The sequence below is a fragment of the Schistosoma mansoni genome, chromosome 4 (assembly GCF_000237925.1).
Source record: "Schistosoma mansoni strain Puerto Rico chromosome 4, complete genome".
In the NCBI taxonomy this organism is placed as follows: domain Eukaryota; kingdom Metazoa; phylum Platyhelminthes; class Trematoda; order Strigeidida; family Schistosomatidae; genus Schistosoma; species Schistosoma mansoni.
The window spans coordinates 31,126,217-31,151,655 of record NC_031498.1 but is presented as its reverse complement, the minus strand read 5'-3'; the positions used below and the strand labels follow the sequence as shown (position 1 = coordinate 31,151,655).

Genomic DNA, 25,439 nt, shown 5'->3' with positions numbered 1-25,439 from the left:
CCGTCCAGTGCTTCCAGGTTCTCCATGGTGGTCTAGCTTCAATTGACTCATGATTTCAACTTTGAAAAATACTGAAATCTCCACAATACCCCTTTTGATTATACAAAATAACTTAAGAATGATCGATTTTATAATGTTGTTGCTTTTAGTAGAGGTAGTGGTTAACATTCAAAGAGACGATTTTTATTATAACCAAAACGATCTTTTACAGAATAATTTAAAAAATCAAATGAAAATTTTCATTGTTTTCACAAATAGTTGACTAATTCACCTTGTAATATGACTGACTATTCTTCTACAAAAGATAAAAAGTAAGGAATGATTGCAATAGGTAAACTATCTCATTAAAATTATGAATACCAATGATAGAAAATAATGTTTCAATTGTTAGCAATGATAAAACTTATTGATTCTTCTCAATTTGGGAAGCTACATTGTTCTGAGGAAAAAGTTATTGACTCGTATGCCACAAATAAAAAAAACTACATTTCAGTGAGTCCCTAGGTCTCTTATCCGCTTTAGTAGATTAGTTGTCTGAGTTGAATGCCTGATCAAGTTCCAGTGACTAGTTTAATAATAAGAAATGGATAGGCAGACAGGATAACAATTGGAAAGTTGGGACAGACATCAGTTTCATTTTAGAACATGGAGGTGTATATATCTAGCTAAAGGGATTAGGGAAAAGTTAATCATGTGACCTATAAAATCTGAAAAAAATAATATTCTACCAATCAGTTTATTTAATGTGTGGGCGTAACCCTTTTTCGACTGCTCGTAATTCATTGATTAGCTCAGACCCTGATTACAGGTAAATTTGAAAAATAATATAATAGTTAGCAGTAGAACAGACAAACAAATGTAGGGAGATGTGGTGGTAGAAAACTCTACTCAGTTAACATCTTGGTTAGTTATTATTACTAGTGCAATTTTAACCAGATGGCAAGGTTCTTAAATATTTCAAAATAATCGATTTATCATAGAATGTTAGTAGAATAACTAGAAATATGGACTAATTTACTGCTTAAAGAAGATATTTACTTCATGTACGGAGGTAGTTTCCGTCGACTGATGGATCATATTCAATGTTAATCTTCTAAACAGTAATAGTGACAAGGATGGTTATAACGATGATGATGATGAATGGTAGATAAATCTGTTGACAAATCAGTATGGGAACCGTACTTTCAACATTTTCCAATGAAGATTCATCACAATATCCAGTACATACACCTAGAAGACCATTAAGTGATGCCCATAAAACAAAGGAATTTAGGTGTTATATTCCATCTACACCACATAATAGACCTTATGATGAATACATTGATCAACATCAATCAATAAATAAAAATTTGAATTTTGACCAAAATGGTGAAGCTTTAACAATACAAAGGGAATATGAATATATTACTGGAAATCGTTGTACAGAATCGGATAAAACTCTCAACCCTGCAAATATGTTTAGCTTAAAACGATTCTTATTCTTTGGTTTATCACGTAAGACAAAAATGTCAGTTAGTAACGGGATAATTCCAAGTTTAAGAACCCCAGATGACCGAATCCACAGACTATCTGTTAAATCTGATGGAAAGAATGCTGTTTACGGTCGTGGTGATCAAAGGAAAGTTTTAGTTAATTCAACGATTGAAACCCCGGTATTTTACTGTCACCAACAACAGGAACATCTTGAAGAAGATTCAACAAAGTTAGTTAATAATATACGGAATATTCAATTAGACAATCTCCAATTCAATCCTATATCTTCCTCATCCTATTGTGATACATCAATTCCAAAAGAAGTTTCTCAATTTGAAACTTTAGGAATAACACGAAATTCTTATCATTTTGAATCCAGAGATATTATGAATGACACTGTTAGCCAGGAGTACCGTTCATCTGGTCAAAACTCCCTAACAGACTTTAAATCAGTTTATCGGAAAGATTTTATAATTCACCATGATACTACTACTAATAATGAGCAAAATAAACAATTATCTGAACCCAATTCACGATTGAGACATCGTTATTCGCACTGTTTATCTACAGAGTTTAGTCGAAAATGCTGCGTTACACACCATCATAACAATGGTAATATTGGTAATACTATGCCATATACACCTAGCCTTGTTGATTTAAGGTGGGTTGCAAGATCTAAAGGTTCAAATATCAAACATTCAAACGAACAGCTTTATGTAAGTAATTCACCTTATTCACCTATAGAAAATAACTCTACTGTGCAAAGTTGTCAGAATAATAGTGATTACTTTCATATACCTACATCTACAATATCAGAAAATTTGTCTAAACAGTTTTCAACATTCAACGATAACGCATCTCCAGTGGACACTTATCCAAGAGAATATCACCATCCTCATCCCACACATCATAACTATCAACAATATCCAAATAACCAATTGATAGTAGAACAGATTTCACGGAATGTCACTGATACTTCACCAAGTACACGTAGTTGTTCGTTCGATATGCATTTTCCCCTATACAATCATCATAATAATCAATCAAATAAACGTAACTCCTCTTTGTGTACTGTTAAAGATAATTGTGCCTCAATTCATATGCCACTGGCTACTTCTACACTCTCTGAAAATAGTTCTAATTTATCTTGTGTACATAACTGTTTATCAGCTCAAACGTTTGGAATTCTTGACAATAATACACAACACAACTATCAAAAGGAAACAAAAAAAACTGAAGAACAATTATCCAGTAAATTAGACAGACGTTTAACTGAATTTGATATTGGTCTAACAAATCCATCATCTCCTATTCATGTACAACGTAAAGTCAGTGTAATGGGATTTGATAAATATCGAAAAATTACAAAATCAATATCATGTTATGCTTTAAAACTTTTCACTCATCATAATAACAATAATCTATGTCAACAAAAATATCAAAAAGGTTCTGGTGAATCAACCATAATGACCAAATCATTTTTTCGAACAAGTAACATAAATTATGATCGAAAAATGTCTAAATTACGTTCGGATAGAAAGATGAGTGATCGTATGAAAAAAAACTCTTCCACTAGAGATACTGGAGAATTAAAAAGATATAATCAACAGTTTGAACAATGTAATACAGTTACCATGACAACTACAGTGATGACAACAACAACAACAACGAAACCAACAAATATGATGAATAACAATCAAAAAAATACTATTATCCCACAATATTATAGAACTGATGCTCAATCAACAGATTGCATTAAATGTTTTAATGATCGAAAAAGTACTGGGAAAGTAGATGGAATTTATGGAATGTTTGAAAATCATAAATTTGATAAATACTATAATATGAAACATCTTAATCATGATAATCGTTCTTATTATGAGACATCTATGTTTCAAACAAGTTGGAGACGTGGTGAAATGAAAAAAGATCAACATCAGTCAGGAAGTGGAAAGTCTATGAATAATATTTCTAATACTAATACAACGTCTCATGTTTATAATTTATTTCGTCAACCAATATTTAAAGCAAGTACAAGTGAATTATTAAAATGTTTATCCATTTTTATTGTTGCACGTATACAAATGAATTTATTAGAAAATTCAAATCGTTTACGTAATTCTGATTTACATGGTATTCAACCAGCAATCATTGTTACATGGATTCGAGCTATTGATCGTGCACTTCTATTACAAGGTTGGTCTGAAGTAGCATTCATTAATCCAACTCATGTTGTATTTTTATATATGATGTTAAGAAATTTTATACAAAATGGTGATATACATACAGAACGTGAATTGCATACAATTATTATGGCATGTCTATACTTAGCTTATTCATATGCTGGTAATGAAATCAGTTATCCATTAAGACCATTTCTTATTGCTGAAGCAAATCAATTTGTAGCTCATTCAGAAGGTGGAAATAAAAAATTATTATCAAGTACAATGCACATGTTCACATCATCATCATCATCATCAGCAACATCATCAACAATAATCACAACAACAACGGGCATAGAAAGTTGTTTAAAATCAAAAGTAATTGATGAAGTAAGAAATCGTTTTTGGCAATATGTTATACGTATAGTAAATGAAAAATCATCTGAAATGCTTCGTATTAATGCTGAACCAGTATTGTTTACACAAATGTTTAAAGAATTAACTTTATATGATAATATTGTTATTGCTATGAAATTATTCTCAAATCGTAATTACAATATCAACGATAATAATAATAACTAATAACAGTAATGACAGTAATGATCGACTTGGATACCAGAAATGTAAAACTCATACTGATGAAGGAACTGATGTAATTTGTGAGTTCTTATATTTATTATATAATATAAGATTCAATTGTTGGTAACGTAAGGGGAAAAAATTTCAGCGCCCTATTTAAAGCAGATGCTCACACATACTTTTAAGCATATATATTACTTTTCTAATTTGTATTCACTAAAAATCAATCAACACAATCGCAATTACTTATTTACATAGGATTTCTTTAGATCTACAATATAAATGAGTTGTACAATAAGAAAATAATTTTTCAACAGTTGCCATGGCAACAATACACAGATATAGACAAATCAGGTCTTTCATTTAATTATTAAAACTGTGAATAAATGAGAAATTCAAAGCATTTTTTCTTGTTTTTTTGCTTCTTCATATATTTTTTTGATTTTTTTCTCTTTCTTTTTTTCTTTCTTCTCTATTATAATTTATCTTTACATTTGTTTTTTTTTATTTTTTTTAAATGTTTTATTTAATTTTTTTGTTTTTGTGTTTATTAAATGGTAATAATACAATAATGGAATGAATGACTCATTCATCGCTTTTAATTAATGTTGAACTGTAAAAAAAAGAATAATCTCAGTTCAGAGAAACTATTTCACCTTTTCTTTTTTGTTTTCATTCCGTTTCGATCAATATATATATATAGATTTATTGATCTTTTTCATCGTGATATATTATATTTCATACCAATGATTATTATTACTATTACCATTTCATTCATTAACTTTCATACTACCTCGATGATATAAAAGATGATGCCTATATGATGTTGATATAAATGTAGAAAGAATAAACTAGAACCTATTTAGAGCCTATTCTTTATAATCTTTCTTTACACACCATCTCTCTCTCTCTAAAATGAAATTGTCTCGTTTTTGTATTACTGACTCCTTCAAATTGTCCCTTGTAATTGTTCACTAATGGTTGCATAATTCTAAAAAAAAACGATATTTTAAATAGAAAAATACCATTAGAAAGAATGGCTTTATCGTCTTATTCTTACTTACTTATTTATTTACGCTTGTTTCAGTAGATCCTGCAAAGCTTGGAACCTGTTGTTGAGAGTTATCTTGAGTTCGTTGAGTTTGTTAGTATCTCAAAGGAAGGCTGTATTGAACCTTTGTAATGCTGTTTATCCAGTTTTCCAGTGTTTTTTTTTTAGCTTCAGTTTCATCTTGGCCTAAACCACCAGTTAGTGGTGATCTGAAACTATGTCAGCTCCTCTCCTGGTTCTCACATCTTCCATTGTTCTTCTGAATTTTTTGTTGATACAAATATCATATATCTGTTTCTCTGTGGTGTGGTCCGGCGAGATTCATGTAGCTTTGTGTATGCGTTTGTGTGGAAATATTATGTCGCCTATAACCAATTTGTTGAATGCACATATATTTGCAAATCTCTCCCCATTTTCGTTTCTCTCTTCTAGTCCATGTCGTCACATTATATCTTCATATCTTATGTTGTCCACTCTGACTTTGGTGTTTAGATCTCCCATCAGGATGTTGAGGTCCTTTCTTGATCACTTAGCTATGATTGATTGCAGCCTCGAGTAGAACTGATCTTTATTGTCGTCGTTGCTATCATTAGTGGATGCATAACCCTGGGTAACATTCATTGTGATCCCCTTCTTCTTTGCTTTGAATGATGCTTTGATAATTCTGGATCCGTGAGATTCCCATCCTAAAATTGCGTTTCGTGCTTCTCTGGACAGCATTAGAGCAACTTCTTGAATGTGTGGGGCATTTTCTTCCTCGTGACCAGAGTACAGCAGCATCTCTCCTGTATCTAGCCTTTGCTGTCCAACTTGGGTCCAATAAGTTTCGCTGGTTCCAAGTACTGTCAATTTGTATCTCATTATTTCCATTGCTATTTGATTGGTCTTCCTGGTCTCCCATAGTGTGTGGACGTCCCATGTACCTATAGAAATTGTTACTCTGGCTGTTAGAAGGGTCATCGGCCTCGCGACTTCCGAAGAATCTCGGCTTTCATCATGACGCGTCATAATTATTCCTTCAAGTGTCACGGAAGAGTTTAAATGGTTTGAATTATTTTTTCTGGTTAGCTTTTTTTAGCAGGTTAGTATTCAACGGGATGGGGTCACTAACCCCATGCCCAACCCTCTTTTACCCAGGCTTGGAACCGGCAGTAACTCTAGAAGAGCTACAGGCGGAGTTATCATCTTATTCTGCTCTAATTTATTTCAATAGGAATATTTGTAGTAATTTTTAATTATCGGAAGTACATAAACCTTGTGAAAGCTCTTTACTCGAACACTACCAGTCGAGTGAGAGCTTATGGCGAACTGTCATCTGATTTTGCAACCTCAAGTGGTGTCCGACAAGGCTGTCCACTATATATATTTTTGTTTAACTTCGTCATAGATCTACTGCTGGAAATAATGCTCTCGTCATCTGAATTTTCAGGAATCGATCACCTACCAGGAGATCCACTTCTCGACTTAAAAAACGCAGATGATATAGTCCTGTTTGGTGAATACGTTGAAGAAATGCAGTCTTTTGGTGGCACTGAGCAACAATACCAGGATGTTTGGGATGCGTTTCTCCCCGTATAAACACAAGTTGTTGCTTCAGAAATGGTCTGCGTCAACACCTGAACTAAGGAGAGGGAGTGAAGTAGTCGGACGCGTCGACAAGACTTATCTCGGAAGTCTGGTCAGCCCTAATAGGTTGATGTGTGATGAAATCTCTGCACGGATTCATAAAGCTCGTTTGGCTTTTGCCGACTTATGTCATCTATGGCCAAGTCGAGATATCCGCCTATCAGTTAAGGGACGAGTATACTGATTTAGTTCACGGCCTCCAAATGTGGCCATTAAGAGTAGAACACACACATAAGCTATTAGTATTCGATCACAGACATCTTAGAAATATTGCTTGTGAAGTTAGACTCAGGGTATTAGTGGGATGATGTTAAATCAGTTGGTGAAGTTGTAAAACTTCATCGACTGAGATGGTTGCGCCACATGTTACGTATCCCTGAACATAGATTACAACGATGCGCAATGCTGACTGGTGTGGGGATGGTTGGATGAATGTTATGAGCGACCAAACCAAAACGTCTCACTAGTTCATAAAGTCACTAAATTCAAGTCTTAGCCATGTTGGTAGATGCAGACTACTTGGTTGGGGTCCGCGTGACTATCATAACCAATAGTTGGAGACTGTGGTTGACACGGCTCAGAATCGATCACAATGGCGTATGTGTATACACTCTCTATCTTTCCTTAAACCTTGAGATTAAAATTGCTTCTTTCTTTCTTCCTGTATCATATCCTCATATGCAATCTTTCTTTTATATATTACCACTATTGAAGTAACTACTTCTATGAATTTAGTGTTCATCTTGTTGTGCTAATGAGGTATGGCAACTCGGACCGATGGATATATGTGTCTGGTCCTACGTTGTAGCTGACTGAGTGACTGACGGATGGCACTAAACAGGACATTTAGATCATATTTCGAAAAACCTATTGTCAGACGATTTTCTTACCAATGAAATAAACATATGCTTGAACAACCTAGTATTCAATTGGATCTGCTGTTTGTAACTTTATGAGCAGGAAAACAATTCAACTCCAACAGAACATACCATTTGTTTTCGAAGTTTTCTAGTTTATAGGATAATAAGAAATGTCTACTAATATCAGGCTATTCAATTAAAAAAGCAGTGATTGGAGTGGAAATCAATAAACTTTTTATGTGAATGTTCCGGGATCCAAGTATATTGTTGCTTTAACGATGATTTGAAACCACAAATATCTCTGTTTAAAGTTCCAGTTTTATCCACTAGATTATGATATTCATATCTTGATCAACGGGTATTACTCATTATAAATATTCCTGTTTGTGTTGTTGGTTTACTGTAATGAATAATGTACTAGTAATCTTCTATATAATTGACAGTGAAGTATCAATGTTTCGAATTTTTATTTATAGGATTCATGGTTACATTATCAACGTTTAGCAAAATATTCACTCGACCTCATAAACGTGTATTTATTTAGTGTTATACTTATTGGCATAAAAGTCAAATTCCAGACGCGAATAAATAGTACTTTAGTGAAACTACACTTTATAATTATTACCACTTAACCGCTAATTAAAACTCCACTTGTAACACTTCTCGAGTTACTGCCAGTCACAAGCCCGGGTAAAGGAGGACGGTTGAATATATGGTCGACACACTAACAAGGAGCTTCGCACAAAAATACACTGATTCAAACTGTAAATTTATACAGAAGTGAAAGAAATATTACTCATGCCTAGCTTTTCATTGAAGTTGATATTATATACAGTCCTGTGCCTTTTATCTTGCCATGCTGGGGTGATGTATACTAGGGTCGCGTCCTACATTGATAACAATTGACAAAAATGGTCAAGTTGAAAGGATGAGATGATATTAAACTTAATAATGTAAGTCCACAAACGAAAACAGTGACAAGTTTCTCAGAATTTGATATGTAAAAGTAAGTTTAATTGAGTTGTGACTGGTTATGAGATTTACACCTCCACAGTCAACAACTATATAACTTGTAGTCATATCTTGTTTTGACCACAACTACGTTTTTAACTACCCAATTCTACTTCATGCATTATTCAATTTCAGAGTTGACGGTTATAAGGAAAGTGTTGCATGATCTATAAAATCTGGTGAACTGCATTGGCTGTTTTATGTAAAACTTTGGGCGAAATCCTAATACTGTTTAGTAGGTGGTTACATTACATGCAACTTTTAGAAATCATTTATTTATTTGAACACATAAAAAATTGATACAAGGGGGCACCAAATACATAACCGCTACACAAAGCAATGAGGCCAGTAGTAGTTTATGACTGGTTTGTGTGAGGGCTGTCATGCTGTCCGAGTGCCCAAACCGAGGCAGGTGGTTCTCATACGGGGAACCACACCCTGACACTTTGACCTAAAGGTCTAATCCACAAACCAGTGGAGCAACGTAAGAAGATACAGCCTCATGGTGGTCTGTGACCAATGATAGGTTCATACGCCGCATAGCTGTGGACATGAAGAAATACAATTTGATGGTGCTCAGAATAAGCGAAAGTCATTGAACCCAAGATGGACAGAAAAGACTAGATACGGGGTAGATGCTGCTATACTCTGGTCACGAAGAAAAAAATGACCAACATACCCACGGAGTTGCTCTAGTGATGTCCAAAGAAGCATGTAAAGTACTTATTGGGTAAGAATCTCATCGACCCAGGATCATCAAAGCATCCTTCAAAACAAAGAAGGGAATCACAATGAATGTTATTCAGTGTTATGCAGTCACTCAGTCAGCTACAACGTAGGACCAGACACATATATCCATCGGTCCGAGTTGCCATACCTCATTAGCACAACAAGATGAACACTAAATTCATAGAAGTAGTTACTTCAATGGTGGTAATATATAAAAGAAAGATTGCATATAAGGATATGATACAGGAAGAAAGAAAGAAGCAATTTTAATCTCAAGGTTTAAGGAAAGATAGAGAGTGTATACACATACGCCATTGTGATCGATTCTGAGCCGTGTCAACCACAGTCTCCAACTATTGGTTATGATAGTCACGCGGACCCCAACCAAGTAGTCTGCATCTACCAACATGGCTAAGACTTGAATTTAGTGACTTTATGAACTAGTGAGACGTTTTGGTTTGGTCGCTCATAACTTTCTTTCAACCATCCTCAATACTAGTTATGAACCCACCGATGATAAAGATCAATTTTACGAGAAGCTTCGATGAAACATAGAAAAGTGCTCAGGAAAAGACCTGACCATCCTGACAGGAAACATAAACGCCGAAGTTGGAATGGACAACACCGGATATGAAAGTATCATGGGGCGAAATGGACTGACTGGGTGAAAAGAACGAGAATGGTGACGGATTTTCAAATTTATATGCGCTCAATAAAGTGGTTATAGGCAGTAAAATATTCTCTCACAAGCACAAACACAAAGCTACATACGTCTCACCGGATCACACTACAAAGATCCAGGTAAATCATTTTTGCATCAGTAACAGAAAAAGTTTTAAGAGTAATTTAAGACACAAGCTGAATACACAGAAGCAAACAAGCAAGTGAAGAGGAGCGTTCAAGCTGACAATCACAAATATGTGGAAGACCTAGAAACGACTGTGGAAAACGCTGTAAGAGAAGGAAATATGAAACAACTATACGACGCAACGCGCAGGCTAGCAGGGAAATATAGTAAACCAGAGAGACCAGTCAAGGACAAAGAAGGCAAAACAATCAACGAGATTCAAAAACACAGGAACAGATGAGTTGAACATAACATTACGGAAATCACCAAACTGAATCATGAGGAAAGTGCTAACTTGTGGCCCTATTGGTAAACGAAAAAGAGGAATGCAGAAGAATACATTGCACCGGGAATTGAACGCAGACATAAAATCGATGAATGGGAACTGGAAGGGATTGTCTTGGACAGAGTTTGATCGAGAATGTGGTGGGTGGCCTATGTTCCTCCACGAGGAAGTATCAAGCGAAGGTAAGTGACCGCTGATTATAGAGTATGGAATCCAAGAGAGAAACGTTGCAATTTGAGGAAGTATACTCATAAATAATTAACAGAGCAATTATCGGCAAAACGAACACAGAAAGCAACTCAAATGAGAATTATAATGTTCAAGTTTAAAAAATGATAGAGTGGAATGCTTTACTGAAATTAGGTTTCTTTTGGGTGATACAATCTGTATTACTCACTGCAAGGTCTGTTGCTCTTCATACGAGTCAGACTAATTTGCGATATATTTAGGGCTTGGTTCCGTATGTTTGATTCGACGAACTACAGCGTTTTATTGAGTTTCCTGTCAAAACCACTGTCCTATGTGGACATAGACTGTGACTAATTATGGTTGGTGAACGAAGAAAATACTCAAAATCTATTTGTTAGCTTCATTCAAACTACCTGTAGACTGAATTTGCTCAACTTATAGGATTCTAATTAGCAGAATGCCCTGGATCTAGGCCTTCTGTTAGTTTACTCAGGTTGGCGAAAATCTGACGAAATTGATCCTTGACGAACTACAAATAACTTAACAGAGGTCCTAGATTAGGCGTGACTAAGAAGCTATAAAGATCGACAGAACAATATAAGGATTTTGATCAGTTGAGAAGCATTTATCTTCCTGTGTTTTAATACTGATTGTATGTTAAGGTAGGTACGTCAAGCACTTTCAAAACATTAGTGGCCGGTCCATTTTTTAGTCAAACTTTTAAACTATTGTTATTTTGTACATAGTTTAAACTAATAATATTGGACTATTCTCGCTGTTGAATTCATGAGTCAGTGTGAGGTTTGTTTACGTTCTCTGCCGTTGCATTCATCCCGTCAACTCTCTTGGTGTACTGTTTTATACTACTTACTAATATTCAGCAAACAGTTGTATTCCTAACAATTTTTATGTGTCTGTCGTAACGCAAGTTTATGGTGTAATATTCTAAAACATTTACGTATACTCATAACATTTATAGTATCTATCGTTATAACTTTTTCTTAATTCTTGTAGCAGTTATTCGTAATTTTGTATGGTCGTTTAATTCTTGTTTAACCACAACGGTTTCTATATTATTGTTCTTGGTTCCGTTTTTGCTTGTTGATAAACTGTTATCAGCTAACCTAGGCACTATCGTATGTCATAATTATTTTTTACGTTAGTATTGTAGGAGATCCCTTTTATTTCAGGTTTACAGACGCGCTAAGAGCCACAGATACCTCATAATTTGAAGTTTGTAACCAACTTAGATATAATACTCAATAAAGAACCACTTATTAGACAAATAGCTGTTTTGTGAACTTCGATTTCGAGGGTATCTCAAATTTGTGATTAGACTCTTAAATAAACTTAAAGTCTAAGCTAGACTCGTGAATTTGATTTTGAAATACTACAATGCCCACAAATCGCAATACTGACAATATTGTATTAGGAGAAAAGGATATTGGCTCCGACCAGAAACTGACCGGGTTTGATGTAATTCGCATTACATTTATTGAGGATAACATGGACCAATCTATTTGATATTATCGGCATTTTAAACGTTTCAGTAAATTGTTTGTTTTGTGATAATGATCACTTTGATCGAGAGCATGAATCGATTGGTGTTACACCACCATTGAAAACTTGGGAGCATTGAACGACTGTTTCGTCCTAGTATGGGACTCATCAGTAGTGCGCACCAAGGACCTCAGGTCTCGCCCACGAACGCTTAACCTCTAGACCACTGAGCCGACACCCAACTGTGTTAATGTCTAATTTCAACCATTCCACGAAATCGCACCACCGTCTTTTATTGTCTGAGGTAGATAACTATTTCTACCTGACATGGATTAGCTCTGTTGGTTACGGCTTCCCTCTAGAACTCGTGGATGAGCAATGCTGAGGAGTCCCACACTAGGACGAAACGGCCGTTCAGTACTTCCAGGTTTTTAATGGTGGTCTAACATCAATCGATTCATGAACTCAATCAAAAACTTAACAATCTTTACAACTCCATACTGATAATGGTCACTTTATTTAAATAAAGTAAAATAAAAACAAGAGAGAATTCGAGCAATTTTTTTTATGTAAGTGTAAAAGATAATATACATGCCATATTTAAATTGTAATGATGAGAGTTATAAAGAAATAATTATCTAAGGAGGCATACGTACACCTCCATCCAATCGAATTACTGTACCATTAAGCATTGGATTACAGATGATAGCTTCAACAAGTTTTGCAAATTCTTCAGGTTTACCTATACGATTCGGGTTTAATGAAAGCTTTTTCAACAATTCTGCATTTGGTACGGCGTTAAATAATGGAGTATCAAAAAATCCTAAAAAAATATAATTTGGGAAATTGATAAATGTAACGTATATCTGTAAGTGGCTGTGTACAAAGATTATATATTTTGCTTGTAAATTGTCTACACACGATTATATACACAAAAAGAAAGTAAAATATGACATTGTCTTATACAAATATAAGTCTCCCTCCGCCATCTAGTCTTAAGGTAACACCGTTGATCATTGGATTTTGAAGAATGTTCATTACACAGGAACTAAATTCATCCGGTTTACCCATACGCTGTATTGCCAATTGAACATCATTTAAATAATCGAGATTAAATTGATTATATCCACGCTCTCCCATTATTGTCTTCGTATTAAGTAGACCTATGAAATTTAATATTATGATAAGCCTCTGATAGACACAATATTAGAAAATAATGTAGTGATCATAGTAAAGTATGGATAACTTTCCTAATCGTTCTATAAATTTTGTGGTTAAATTAGATTTAAATGCACAAGTAGCGATTAGTTAATCAATTCCAAAAGTATTATTATTATTGTTACCAAGAGTAGCTTTGTTCAATGTGGAACTCTCAACATAATTTATTAAAACAACTTCCATTATTTTTTTTATCAATCCTGATGATAAATATTGAATGATAGCCAGTTACATGTTAGCAGTTCAGGAATCGACATTTGATTAATGTTCATCTTTCTCAATGTATATTTCCAGCCAATTTGATGTCTCTGTACTTTTTTATAACTTATACAGCGAAAGGTCGTAAACTTTTAATAAACACGTCTGAATAGGTTATACGATTAACAGATATGATGATATGTTATAACAAACAAAAAGCAGAAAACTCGTTGAAATATCTACATGACACGAAAAGATATTCAAGCAGACCGCCATGTATATACTTTGAATAAGATCAATACGCGGAGCGAACGGTGTACATCAATATATAAGATTCAAAATAGTAAAATAAGCCAAAGAAACAAATTGCCGAAATAATGAGGATACACAGGGAATGAATAAATTTGTAGTGCAGCAATGAATTTAGGACCTGTCACATAAAAGTTTCTAGTTCATGTTGGCTAAGAAGTCAAGATCTTTGATCTATCTACACATACAAGGAAAATGTGTGAACTTACTTCCTCCTGTTACCCACTCGTGGAGGAACATAGGCCACCCATCAGCATTCTCGATCAAACTCTGTCCGAGAAAATCCCTTCCACTTCCCATTCATCGATTTCATGTCTGCTTTCAATTCCTGACGCAGTGTATTCTTCGGCATTCCTCTTTTTCGTTTCCCTTCAGGACCACAAGTGAGCGCTTGCCTCATGATTCAGTTTGATGATTTCCTTAATGTATGTCCTATCCATTTCCAACGTCTTTTCCTAATTTCCTCTTCGCCTGGAAGCTGGCTTGTTCTCTCTCACAGTAGACTGTTGTTGATGGTTTCCGGTCAACGGACATTGGGTATCCTTCGTAGACAATTGTTTATATATACTTATACGTTTTGGTAATGGTTGTGGTAGTTCTCCGAGTTTCAGCTCCATACAGTAGAACTGTCTTGACGTGTGTATTGAAGATTGTGACTTTGAAATTCGTTGAGAGTTGTTTTGAGTTCCATATGCTCTTCAACTGTAGGAATGCTGTCCTTGCTTTACCAACCCTTGCCTTTACATCTGCATCAGATCCTCCGTGTTTATCAATGATGCTGCTCAGGTACGCGAAAGACTCCACATCCTCTAGAGCTTCTTCATCAAGTGTGATTGGGTTGGTGTTCTCCGTGTTGTATTTGAGGATCTTGCATTTTCCCTTTGGTATGTTGAGGCCTACTGATGCAGATGTAGCCGCTACACCAGTTGCCTTCATCTGCATTTGTTGGTGTATGTGGGATAGAAGACCTAGGTCATCTGTGAAGTCCGAATCGTCTAGTTGCATCCAAGCTGTTCATTTTATTGCGCGCTTCTCCTAAGATGTGGAGGTCTTCATAATCCAGACAATCACCAGAAGAAAGAGAAGGGTGGGGAGTAGGCAGCCTTGTCTGACTGCGGTCCTTAATCGGAATGCATCTGTTAGCTGTCCTCCATGCATCACTTTGCACAGTAGTCCGTCGTATGAGTTCCGGACAATGTTGACGATCTTCTCAGGTATACCATAGTGTCGAAGGAGGTTTTATAAGGTTCTCCTGTCCACACTGCCGAACGCCTTCTCATAATCGATGAAGTTGATGTATAGTGAAGAGTTTCATTCAATTGATTGTTCAACGGATCCTCATCCGTAGTGTCGCTATGTGGTCCGTGCACGACCGATCCTTACGGAATCCAGCTTGTTGGTCTCGATTTCGGGCGTCTACTGCGTCTTTCATTTGGTTCAGCAACACTCTGTTGACAACTTTTCCTGGTACTGACAGCAGTGCGATGCGTCTGTAATTCTCACATTTTCTCAAATCTCCTTTCTTTTGTAATTTGATGGGGTATCCTTCCTTCCAGTCTGTCGTTGGCACTTGTTCTTCCTCTCAAATCTTCCTGAATAGAAGGTGGAGCATGTTTGCAGTTACTTCAATGTCTGACTTCAGTGCTTTGGCTACTACATCGTCAGGTCCTGCTGCCTTCTTATTCTTGATTTGTCTGACGACAGGCCACCTTGATTTCTTCGGTCGTTTGTGGAGTGACATCTATAGGAAGTTCTGTGTGTGGTGCTTCGATGTCCGGTGGATTCAATGGAGCTGGCCTTTTGAGAGTTCCACGAAGTATTCTACCCATCTTTTCCTCTGTTGTTGAATCTCGATGATTATCTTTCTTTATTTGTCTTTGACCGATCTCTCTGGTTTACTATATTTCCCTGCTAGTTTCTTCGTTGTATCATATAGTTGTTTCATATTTCCTTCTCTTGCAGCTTTTTCCACTGTCGTTTCTAGGTCTTCCACATATTTGTGCTTGTCAGCTTGAACGCTCCTCTTCATTTGCTTGTTTGCTTCTATGTGTTCAGCTTGTGCCTTGACTTTCTCTGTTCGACTGTTATTACTTGATGTCTTCTTGTTCTTCCTTTCTTCAATCTTGCCCGGTGTTCCCTTCGCATCAGTTTCATCTAGGCAACCACGAAGTGGTGATCTGAAGCCCTGTCGACTCTTTCCTGGTTCTCACATCTTCCATTGACATTCTGAATTTTTTAGTGATGCAAGTGTCATCTATCTGGTTCTTTGTAGTGTGATCCGGTAGACCCATGTATCTTTGTGTATGCGTTTGTTAGAATATATAGGGCCACCTATAGCCGTTTTCAAGGGACATGGATTCGCAAATTTCATGCCATTTTCGTTTCCTTCTCGCAATCAGTTCATATCGTTCTATGATATATTCTTAAAGGGTGTTATCCATCCTGACCTTGATTTTTAAGTCTCCCATCAGGAAGACCAGCTGATGAAAAGTAATGTTTTTAACCTCTCAAGCTCATAAAACTAGTTGTATTAATGATCAGTCATTGACACTGAACTATACAACTTTTATTAACTGACCTGGAGCAATGGAGACACACCGAATTCCTTCTCGTGCAAGATCACGAGCAACTGGCAACGTAAGACCAGCAATACCACCTTTACTTGCTGAATAAGCAGCTTGTCCAACTTGACCTTCATATGCTGCAACACTTGCAGTATTGATTATTACACCACGTTGATTATCAGCGTCTGGTTCATTCGCTATCATTAAACCAGATGCAAGTCGAATCATATTGTAAGTACCGATAAGGTTAGTCTGTTTAAAGATAATAGAAGTAATGAATTTTATATATATTCTTGACAGAGTTAGTTAAGTAAATTTAATAAGCTTCTCCAAAATCTAAAACTTAAACGTACATGACATATTAATATACATAACTGCAACTTGACAGATTTCTTACGATGGAGTGTACTTAATTTGAATCTGTTAGGCATACTATATGCCATAACATTTACATAGTGATATCATAAATGCTTTTTGAATCAAAACTGCACATATCCATTGCTACTAACATTGTAAAAGCCAGAATTACATGAATGATAGATTGACGGAAAACCTTGGAAACATGGTTAAATTAACAGACTGTCAAAACAAAAAAAACGCAGATATATTGATGACATCATTACTATTTTCATGTATGTTAGCGGGATATGGATTGGATTAAGGTATATTCCTTTCAGGATTGTGTTGGGGTGCAGTGAACAAGAACACAAGTGGGGACTACCGATTGTGTTTGAGTACAAAATCACAGAATCACTTGATAAAATATGAGAACCATATATTGAATAATTCATTTGCAAACTTCCATCATTTGTCCTTAAAATTTTGTATGATTCTTCCCATTCGCAATTCCTTTCTATTCTCTCCAAATTGATCTTTTTAGCCTTCTGCTGCCGGGGTTTCCCCTTACGATTGGTGTTACATACTACTTATGTCCGTCGACATAAGTAGCATACACCACAGGGGCATGCTGATTGGCTATTTCTTAGCCGACCAGCGCTAGCGTATACTTGGAGAAGGCTCTAGAATCATCTTATGTGAAAATTATAAATATGGTAATGTTTCTCTTATTGTGATTCCTAATTACACCCACCCTTGTTATTTGAAATATAATTACGTTCCTGTTTAGCCGTGTTCTGATCTGAGGGCGTGTGGAGTGAAGTGGTGTCCTAGAAATATTAAGCAATAAGAGTAGCTGGGTCGTAATGAGCGAGATCATAACAACTTATTTCAAAAGTTTTGATGACACGAGGATTTATGAGAATTGATGAACACATGCTTTCGATCCTCCACTTTTACGAAAAATACATGTACGGGATGAAATCACTGAATAGAACCCACTTAGTGGGGGTCTGCGACAATCTTAAATTACCTTTCAGTGACCAACGAATTGATGTCAGTAAATTGCTTGCAACTTCTGTTGCAAGTAAGTATCGAACTGAGCTAGCTTCTAGGCTAGCTACCATCTCACCGAAGAGTATAGATGAGCATTGGTTGCAACTGCATGGCGCCATAAAAATGGCGAGTAAAGTCATTTCCATTCAAGCAGTGGGGTTAGGCAGGGTTGCCCGATCTCACCATCCCTCTTCAACTTTGCCATCGATGACATTCTGGAAACAGCTCTGATGGATGTAAGTAATGGCGGTGTGGATCTGCTGTCTGAAGGAAGACTTCTCGACCTTGAGTGTGCGGATGATATTGTCTTACTGTGTGATAATGCCCAAGGTATGCAATCCGCACTTAATCAGTTGGCAATCAGTGTCCGCACTTACGGTATGTGCTTTGCACCCTCCAAGTGCAAAGTACTCCTACAAGACTGGCAGGATTCTAATTCTGTACTCACCTTGGGTGGTGAGCAGATTGAAGTAGTTGAGAAGTTCGTGTATCTAGGTAGCTACATAAGTGTTGGTGGCGGCGTGAGTGATGAGATCGATTCACATATAGTGAAAGCCACAGCGGCTTATGCCAATCTGGGCCATATTTGGCGCCTTCGTGATGTTAGTCTGGCTGTAAAAGGTCGGATCTACAACGCGTCGGTGAGAGCAGTTTTGCTCTATGCTTGTGAAACCTGGCCTCTCCGAGGTGAGGATGTTAGACGATACTCTGTGTTCGATCGTCGTTGTTTCCGAAGGATTGCCGACATCCAGTGGCAACACCATGTTGGTAATGCGGAGGTTCGGCATCGTGTGTTCGGGCGCAGAGACGATAATCCAATTGGTGTCACCATCTTGAAATATCGACTTCGGTGGCTGGGATACGTCGTTTCAGAGAATTCCACGTCGTGCATTATTTGCCGACGCTGGGACTGGTTGGAAAAGACGGAGAGGTGGTCAGTGTATGACATGGTGTCGTAGTATGAAAGAAAGCTGCAAAGGGCTAGCTTCTGTTGGTCCTTCCCGACTCTCTGGTTGGGGTCCGAGAGATGGTGTAATACAGTGGCTAGAGACGTTATCAGATATGGCTCAGAATAGAAGACAGTGGCGATCCTGCCGTAACTTCCTTTAACTTTCTTAATAAAAAGTGATTATAACTTCCTTAACTGAGAGTTTTTCTGGTTGTACATTTCTGTTTCCCCCATTATTACCCTTGATATTACACTAACTGTTATATACAGTGGAGAATTATGAATGGTAACTTTGAAGACTATTTATGGACAAATGTGATATGTACATATCCATATTCGTGTCCCTCTTATTATAAGTTTTATTTTGACCTATAGACTGTTATTATACGATTTACCATTCTTGAGTTATCCAAAGTCCATTAATTACTGTTCCCCCTATTCACAGCCACGTTTGGCTAAATCTTGTACAAATGTTATTTTATATTTTATGGTACGATGTGGTCAGTTTGTTCGGTATATAAACCCAGTATGTTTGAGAATAATGATTCATATTGCAGAGGCTGTTATTGGTGTTCTGGACATAACTGGCTGGGCTAGGCAGAGTCAGTCAGTCACAACGTAGGACCAGGCACATATATGCATCGGTCCAAGTTGCCATACCTCGTTGGCACAACAAGATGAGCACCTAATTCATAAAAATAGTTAATTTAGTGGTGGTAATATATAAAAGATAGGTTGTATATAAGAATATAGTATAGGAAGGAAGAACGTTATGAAGCAATTTTAATCTCAAGGTCTAAGGGAAGACAGTGAGTGTATACACCTACGCCATTGTGATCGATTCTGAGCCATGTTACCTAGAGTCTCCAACCATTGGTTACGATGATCATGCGGACCCCGAACAAGTAGTCTGCATCTACCAACATGGCTCATATCAGAAGTTAGTGACTTCAAGCACTGATGCCATGTTTTGGTTTGGCTGCCCCTAACTCTCTTCCAACCATCCCCAACACTAGTCAGCATAGCACGTCGTGGTAATTGGTATTCAGGCATACGTAACACGTGACCTAACTATCTCAGTTGATGAAGATTCACGGCCTCATCAACTGATTTACCATCATTCCCTAATACCCTGTGTCTAACCTCACCATTATTTACCCGGTTATCCCAGCAGATGCGAGCAATATTTCTAAGGCATCTGTGGTCAAATACTAGTAACCTACGAGTATCTTCTACTCTTAATGGCCATGTTTCGCAGCCGTAAAGTAGAACAGAACGAACTGCTGCGCAGTATACTCGTCCCTTAATTGATAGACGGATATCTCGTCTTCGCCATAGGTGACGTAAGTTGGCAAAAGCCAAACGAGCTTTTTGAATCCGTGCTAACATTTCGTCAAACACCAACCCATTAGGGCTGATCAGACTTCCAAGATAAGTGAAGTTTTCGACGCGTTCGACTACTTCACCCCCCCCATCCTTAGTTCAGGTGTTGACGCAGGCCAGTCCTGGAGTAACAATTTACATTTAGATGGGGAGAAACAAATCCCAAACATCCTCGCATTATTACTCATTTCTAAGAGAAGACTCTGCATTTTGTCAGCGTCTTCACCAAACAGGACTATGTCATCTGCGTATTGTAAGTCGATAAGTGAACCTCCTGGTAAGAGATCAATTCCTGAAAATTCAGTCGACGAGAGTGTTATTTCTAGCAATAGGTCTATAATGAAGTTAAACAAAAATGGGGATAGTGGACAGCCTTGACGGACACCACTTGATGTTGTAAAATCATATGACAGTTCGCCATAAGCTCTCACTCGACTAGTAGTGTTCGAGTAAAGAGCCTTCACAAGGTTTATGTACTTCTCAGGTACACCTTTTAATGACAGACACTGCCACAGAGCCTCTCGGTCTACAGAGTCAAATGCTGCTTTCAATTCAAGAAAAACTATCATTGTCGGACGCCGATAAGTATGTCTGTGTTCTAAAACCTGACGAATAGTGAATATGTGGTCGATGCAGCGACGACCAGGTCTGAAGCCAGCCTGATTTTCTCGTGTTTGCAGTTCAAGAGTCTTAGGCGCCCGATAATTATTGAGGCAAGTATTTTAGATGCTATGTTAGTCAGGCTAGGCAGAAAGCAGGACTGATAAGTACTCAGGACTGCTCATACGGCTTTTGTGTATCATTGCTCTGACCGATAGTTCACTCCTCTCTGATTGGCGGGGATCGTCACGTCATATATAACAGGACACGCACGCACTCACTTAATCGGTATAACACTAACATACACTAATCTATGGTTGTTATTGTTCCTTTATTTTTTTTCTTATATGCATCTTACCCCTTTTTTCTTCCCATTGTAATTGTTTTGTGTGGCACATATACATCTGGTGCCACCTTGTACCAATATTTATGTGCTTAACTAAATAAATAAGTGGGGGTTAATTCAAAATGTGGTGGGTTTTTTTTATCAAACGACTCCATTTTTAATCAAGGGGCAGAAGCTTTACATTATTATTATCCATCAGCTTTAGATAGACTACCCTCATAAAGTTTAGCTTAAAGTTGAACACATAGGTTACATTAATAGAATGTTTTACAAACATTTTGCTTCTAAATTTAAATTTTAAAGACTTTAGATTAACTCATTCCCTAAGCACTTATATGAAGCACAATAAATATTAGGGCTAACAATACTACATGGTCGGTCAAAAGAAATAGATGGAGGAGCGTTCGAACTAAGGACTTGGTGACCGAAAGTTCAATGCCTAAACCACTGAACCACCGCTCCACAACATATTGAAGAAAATTTGTAAACACGCACACCAACCTTTATTACTTTCTCAAATAAATCCAGTGGATGAGGTGTTTGCCGTGTGGTATTGAATGTTTTACAGGCCACTGCCAATCCAGCACAATTAACCAAAATATGAAGTTTTGAGAAATTTTTCTTGGCCAAATCTACAGCTTTTTTCGCATCAGATTCTGAGCCAACCTGAGAGATAGAAATAATAGTAATAGCCATAAATGTAAATATGTTTTTTCTGCATAATCAGTTATTGCATATAAGGAACAACTTACGTCTGTTTCACAAAAAACACAATTACTGCCTAGTTCTGATAGCACAGGAGACTTTTGTAAGTCACACACTAACACATTGCATCCTTCAGCAATTAGTCTGCATATAAAATAAAGTTGAGATTCGAAAATGTTAACTTTTTAGTTGTAGCCAACCCAAGTCCTGATGATCCTCCAGTTACGATTGCAGATAATCCCTAGAAATTTTGATTACGAACAACCTGCCAAACTTTTAATGAGGCAAACATGATCACCCAGATTCTATTGAGTCGATTTGTGTGAACGTACAGTTGTTTTTTTCAACTTCTGAAGAGAAAGACTCAAAATTAAGATGAGTAAGAAACAAAGTGGAACGTGTGAAACATAAAAATTGCTTCCAAAAAATTGGTTATCGCAGAACAATAGAACAGGGACACACAAGGAGCTTCGCACAAAAATACATTGGTCCAAACTATAAATTTATACAGAAGTGAAAGAAATATTACTCATGCCTAGCTTTTCATTGAAGTTGATATAATATACCATCCTGCGCTTCTTATCTTGCCATGCTGGGGTGATGTATACTAGGGTCGCGTCCTACATTGATAACAATTGACAAAAATGGTCAAGTTGAAAGGATGAGATGATATTAAACTTAATAATGTAAGTCCACAAACGAAAACAGTGACAAGTTTCTCAGAATTTGATATGTAAAAGTAAGTTTAATTGAGTTGTGACTGGTTATGAGATTTACACCTCCACAGTCAACAACTATATAACTTGTAGTCATATCTTGTTTTGACCACAACTACGTTTTTAACTACCCAATTCTACTTCATGCATTATTCAATTTCAGAGTTGACGGTTATAAGGAAAGTGTTGCATGATCTATAAAATCTGGTGAACTGCATTGGCTGTTTTATGTAAAACTTTGGGCGAAATCCTAATACTGTTTAGTAGGTGGTTACATTACATGCAACTTTTAGAAATCATTTATTTATTTGAACACATAAAAAATCGATACAAGGGGGCACCAAATACATAACCGCTACACAAAGCAATGAGGCCAGTAGTAGTTTATGACTGGTTTGTGTGAGGGCTGTCATGCTGTCCGAGTGCCCAAACCGAGGCAGGTGGTTCTCATACGGGGAACCACACCCTGACACTTTGACCTAAAGGTCTAATCCACAAACCAGTGGAGCAACGTAAGAAGATACAGCCTCATGGTGGTCTGTGACCAATGATAGGTTCATACGCCGCATAGCTGTGGACATGAAGAAATACAATTTGATGGTGCTCAGAATAAGCGAAAGTCATTGAACCCAAGATGGACAGAAAAGACTAGATACGGGGTAGATGCTGCTATACTCTGGTCACGAAGAAAAAAATGACCAACATACCCACGGAGTTGCTCTAGTGATGTCCAAAGAAGCATGTAAAGTACTTATTGGGTAAGAATCTCATCGACCCAGGATCATCAAAGCATCCTTCAAAACAAAGAAGGGAATCACAATGAATGTTATTCAGTGTTATGCAGTCACTCAGTCAGCTACAACGTAGGACCAGACACATATATCCATCGGTCCGAGTTGCCATACCTCATTAGCACAACAAGATGAACACTAAATTCATAGAAGTAGTTACTTCAATGGTGGTAATATATAAAAGAAAGATTGCATATAAGGATATGATACAGGAAGAAAGAAAGAAGCAATTTTAATCTTAAGGTTTAATGGAAGATAGAGATTGTATACACCTACGCCATGGTTGGAGACTGTGGGTGACATGACTCAGAATCGATCACAATGGCGTAGGTGTATACACTCTTTATCTTCCTTTAAACCTTGAGATTAAAATTGCTTCATAACGTTCTTCCTTCCTATATTATATCCTTATATACAACCTATCTTTCATATACTACCACCACTAAACTATTTCGGCGAGACTAAACTATACTGCCGACCTTTGAACGAATCTTGAATGGCCTTGAGAAATATTAGCCAATCAGAAGACAGTTAGTATACAGTAAAAATATATTATGCAAAACTCAAAAATTAGAGGGGATACTGTTCTTTTACATGACTCAAAAACTTCTCAAGGTCAGATATAGGTTCAGAAGTTCTAAAATCATAGTGCATACAGTACAGGAACACACCCATCATCACGAAATGACATTAGCTATAATGCCAAAACTCTATTTATCAAAATGGATAATAGAATTTCGCGCCAAAATCTTATGATCACTTTTCTTGTGGTCGCTAAATTATCACGTTTTCCTTAAAATCCGCTGCAAACCGATCGTACGAAAGCATCAAGTACCGAACTTAGCGCCGTGTCCTTGAAAACCCGCGAAAGCTTCTGATTGGCTCGGCAGTATAGTTTAGTCCTGCCGTAAAATAAATTGCTCAAGTCGTCCATATCACTGTTTGCGGTTGATGTCAAAATCTGGAGAACAATAAGAAGTGAGGCTGATCGTTTTCATCTTCAAGCGGACTTGGACGAATTAGTTAGATGGGCTCGTGGTTGGGGTTTAGAAGTTTGTTTTAGGAAGAGGGTGCTCATGCACATCGGACACGGTAATATATATCATTATACCATTGATGGTACATATCTCCCACGCGTTCAAGAACATTAAAACTTAGGAGTAATAATAAGTCACGACTTGAAAACAATTGCGTACTGCAACGTAGCTGCTTTCAAAGGTCATCGTGCATTATGGTCACTTCGTCGAGCATTCAAATGCTTTGACAAGATGTTTCAAATTTTATATTCCACTTATGTAGGACCACACTTTGAGTGCTGTATTTAAGCAACTAGCCCATGTCTGATGAAGGATAATAACTCATTTCAGCGTGTTCAGCGTGTGGGGACGAAGTTAGTGAAGAGAATTTCTAAACTACCTTACGATGAGCGTTTAAAACGCCTAATTTTTTTCCTCTTGTCTTATGGTAGGTTGCGAGGTGACCTTATACTGGCATTTCGTATCTTTAATTATGATTTGGGTGCTAATATATCTTGTCTCTTTGCTCTCTCCAGCACTGATAATCTCCGAGATCATAGCAAGAAGGTTCGCAAACCACGATCTGATAAACTAAAGGTGGGGTCACGTTTTTCTCATAGAGTGGTCAATGGCTAGAACACTTAACCCGAACAAGCGTTTCAGCTCCATCAGTGAGCGTTTTCAAGAAGAAGCTGTACCTTCACTGGAAGGCAATCTATCAGGATTAACACAGGTTCACCAACGTACCATCCTTCTTACTGAAGACTGATTATTTAATGACCGGACAGCAGGACATGAGGCCATAGAGTCTCTCGCCACTTTATTCACCCTGACCGTAACTTTAATCCAGGGGTCACGCCTTACTATCGTAATTACATGCGACTGGGTCTCACATTTATAAAGAATAACGAGGACTCACGTTATGATACCGAAACCAAT

General features: G+C 37.0%; 2 protein-coding genes across 2 annotated transcripts; one reads left to right on the top strand and one right to left on the bottom strand.

The window, feature by feature from the left end:
• Positions 1-1,169: 1,169 nt before the first annotated feature.
• Positions 1,170-4,217, top strand: Smp_151040 (putative cyclin-dependent kinase 5 activator; the record flags this gene model as incomplete). The annotated part of the gene is made up of 2 exons (XM_018797481.1): positions 1,170-3,093; positions 3,223-4,217. The coding sequence occupies 2 exons, from the start codon at positions 1,170-1,172 to the stop codon at positions 4,215-4,217; spliced, it is 2,919 nt and encodes a 972-aa protein (XP_018652519.1).
• Positions 4,218-12,865: 8,648 nt separating this feature from the next.
• Positions 12,866-25,439, bottom strand: Smp_151030 (3-hydroxyacyl-CoA dehydrogenase). The gene is made up of 7 exons (XM_018797480.1): positions 25,420-25,439; positions 22,252-22,327; positions 22,160-22,218; positions 22,025-22,121; positions 21,774-21,938; positions 16,617-16,854; positions 12,866-13,136 (listed from the first exon to the last, which is right to left on the bottom strand). Exons 2-7 carry the CDS (start codon positions 22,267-22,269, stop codon positions 12,952-12,954), a joined length of 762 nt encoding a protein of 253 aa, XP_018652518.1. The 5' UTR covers positions 22,270-22,327; positions 25,420-25,439; the 3' UTR covers positions 12,866-12,951.